The sequence below is a fragment of the Lactuca sativa genome, chromosome 4 (genome assembly GCF_002870075.4).
Source record: "Lactuca sativa cultivar Salinas chromosome 4, Lsat_Salinas_v11, whole genome shotgun sequence".
Classification (NCBI taxonomy): domain Eukaryota; kingdom Viridiplantae; phylum Streptophyta; class Magnoliopsida; order Asterales; family Asteraceae; genus Lactuca; species Lactuca sativa.
In genome coordinates, this window is record NC_056626.2 from 3933380 (window position 1) to 3935122 (window position 1743).

At 37.5% G+C, this 1743-nt stretch overlaps 1 protein-coding gene across 1 annotated transcript; it reads left to right on the forward strand.

The window, feature by feature from the left end:
• Positions 1-322: 322 nt before the first annotated feature.
• On the forward strand, positions 323-1040 carry LOC111877442 (formyltetrahydrofolate deformylase 1, mitochondrial). The gene is made up of 3 exons (XM_023873966.3): positions 323-621; positions 702-775; positions 854-1040. The coding sequence occupies exons 1-3, from the start codon at positions 511-513 to the stop codon at positions 1038-1040; spliced, it is 372 nt and encodes a 123-aa protein (XP_023729734.2). The 5' UTR covers positions 323-510.
• Positions 1041-1743: the final 703 nt, after the last annotated feature.

The window sequence follows — 1743 nt, forward strand, 5'->3', positions numbered from 1 at the left end:
GCTTCCTTTCCCCACCTCTTCTTTCTTATTTGGATTCTCCAGGCGATATGCTACTGTGGCGATTCAGTCGGTGGCGGGTCAGCCTCAATTTCATAACATTTTAAGGGATTGTTGTTGGTGTTCATCGACGGTCGTGGTGGGTCGGAGGTGCCATGGTGATGTGAAGAAATAGAGAAAAAGGAATATAGTCATCACTTGCTGATACCGACGACGATCCGTTTTCTGTATTAGCCAGATTGAATGACTTCAAAGGAGGTTTGTATTTCTTTTGTATGTTTTTTTATCCCAATCAATGAATGGATTTTTTCCCCTGTATACGTTGGGCATCTTTTTTTTTTTTTTTATCCCAATCAATGAATGGATTTTTTCCCCTGTATGTTGGTTTTACAAGTGCAAGTATATTAATCTACTAATAATCCCAACTTGACATGAAGTTGATAAGTAACAAGTAAGAATAAATTGTGTTTCAGTGAGTTTGTGTTCGACCCAATTAAATGGCAGCGGAAGCAAATGAACGAGGACTTCCTTGACCTATCAAAGATGTTCAATGCAGTTAAATCGCTTGTTCGAGTGCCTTCTGTAGACCCCAAATATAAAATTGCTCTTCTTGCTTCTAAGCAGGTTCTTCTTCTTCTTTCTAGAAAAAATTGTTAGTGAAAACCAAAAATAGTATTACATTAGTAAGGAGGTTGCTGGTGCAGGACCGTTGTCTTGTTGATCTACTGCATGCTTGGCAAGATGGAAAACTTCCGGTTCAGATAAGCTCTGTAATCAGGTAAAGCATGGAACTTTTTTTTTATTTGTTACCTTTGACCAGTAAATGGTGTGTATAATATGTCTGTATTTTGAACAGCAATCATGATAGGGTGGGGAATACCCATGTGATGCGGTTCCTTGAAAGACATGAGATTCCATATCATTATCTGTCCAAGTCAAAGGAGAAGAATGTAGAAGATGAGATATTGGGGTTGGTTGAAGATACAGATTTCTTGGTCCTTGCTAGATACGTGCAGGTAAATGTTTTTCTAGTAGTAGTATAGCAGCAGGAGTGGGAAAAAGGTCTTATTTGTTTATTTACCCAGGACAGGTGTTGTATGGAAACTTTTTGAAAAGATATGGGAAGGATGTGATCAACATACATCATGGCTTATTGCCATCATTCAAGGGAGGAAATCCATCTAGGCAGGCAGGTTCTGTGTTCCAATTTCCAAATTCTGTTTTAAGCTTTTTATGTTTTTATGTTTTTTACTGGAGAATGACAGGCTTTTGAAGCTGGGGTCAAACTGATTGGTGCCACAAACCATTTTGTCACGGAGGAGCTTGATGGGGGCCCAATCATTGAGCAGATGGTAATCAAAGAGTTTTAAGTTTCTCAGTATCGGTAGTATGCAGTATATATATGCTAAGGTGAAAAGTCAAATAGTTTCTGTTTGGGTTTGCAGGTTGAGAGAGTCTCGCACAAGGATAATTTGCTGAGTTTTATTCAGAAATCTGAGAATCTTGAAAAACGATGCCTTATGAAGGCAATCAAGTCATATTGTGAGTTACGCGTTCTACCTTATCAACACAATAGGACTGTTGTATTTTGAGTAAGCTCAAAATGATGCTGATCAAAACTACAGAGTCCATTATATTCCTTGTGTTGCAAAGTTTTTGTATTTCATTTTAATTATTCATTCTAATTTAAGTTGTTCTTGTTCCAATCCAATAATAAGATAAATTAAGAGTCATTGTGTGTTCATA

What these genes read in the sequence shown, in the direction of transcription:
- LOC111877442 (XM_023873966.3), top strand. Translation starts at nt 511, where the DNA reads ATGAACGAGGACTTCCTTGACCTATCAAAGATGTTCAATGCAGTTAAA. An exon ending in CTCTTCTTGCTTCTAAGCAG is followed by an intron (nt 622 to 701) that starts GTTCTTCTTCTT and finishes TTGCTGGTGCAG; the next exon opens with GACCGTTGTCTTGTTGATCT. An exon ending in CAGATAAGCTCTGTAATCAG is followed by an intron (nt 776 to 853) that starts GTAAAGCATGGA and finishes TATTTTGAACAG; the next exon opens with CAATCATGATAGGGTGGGGA.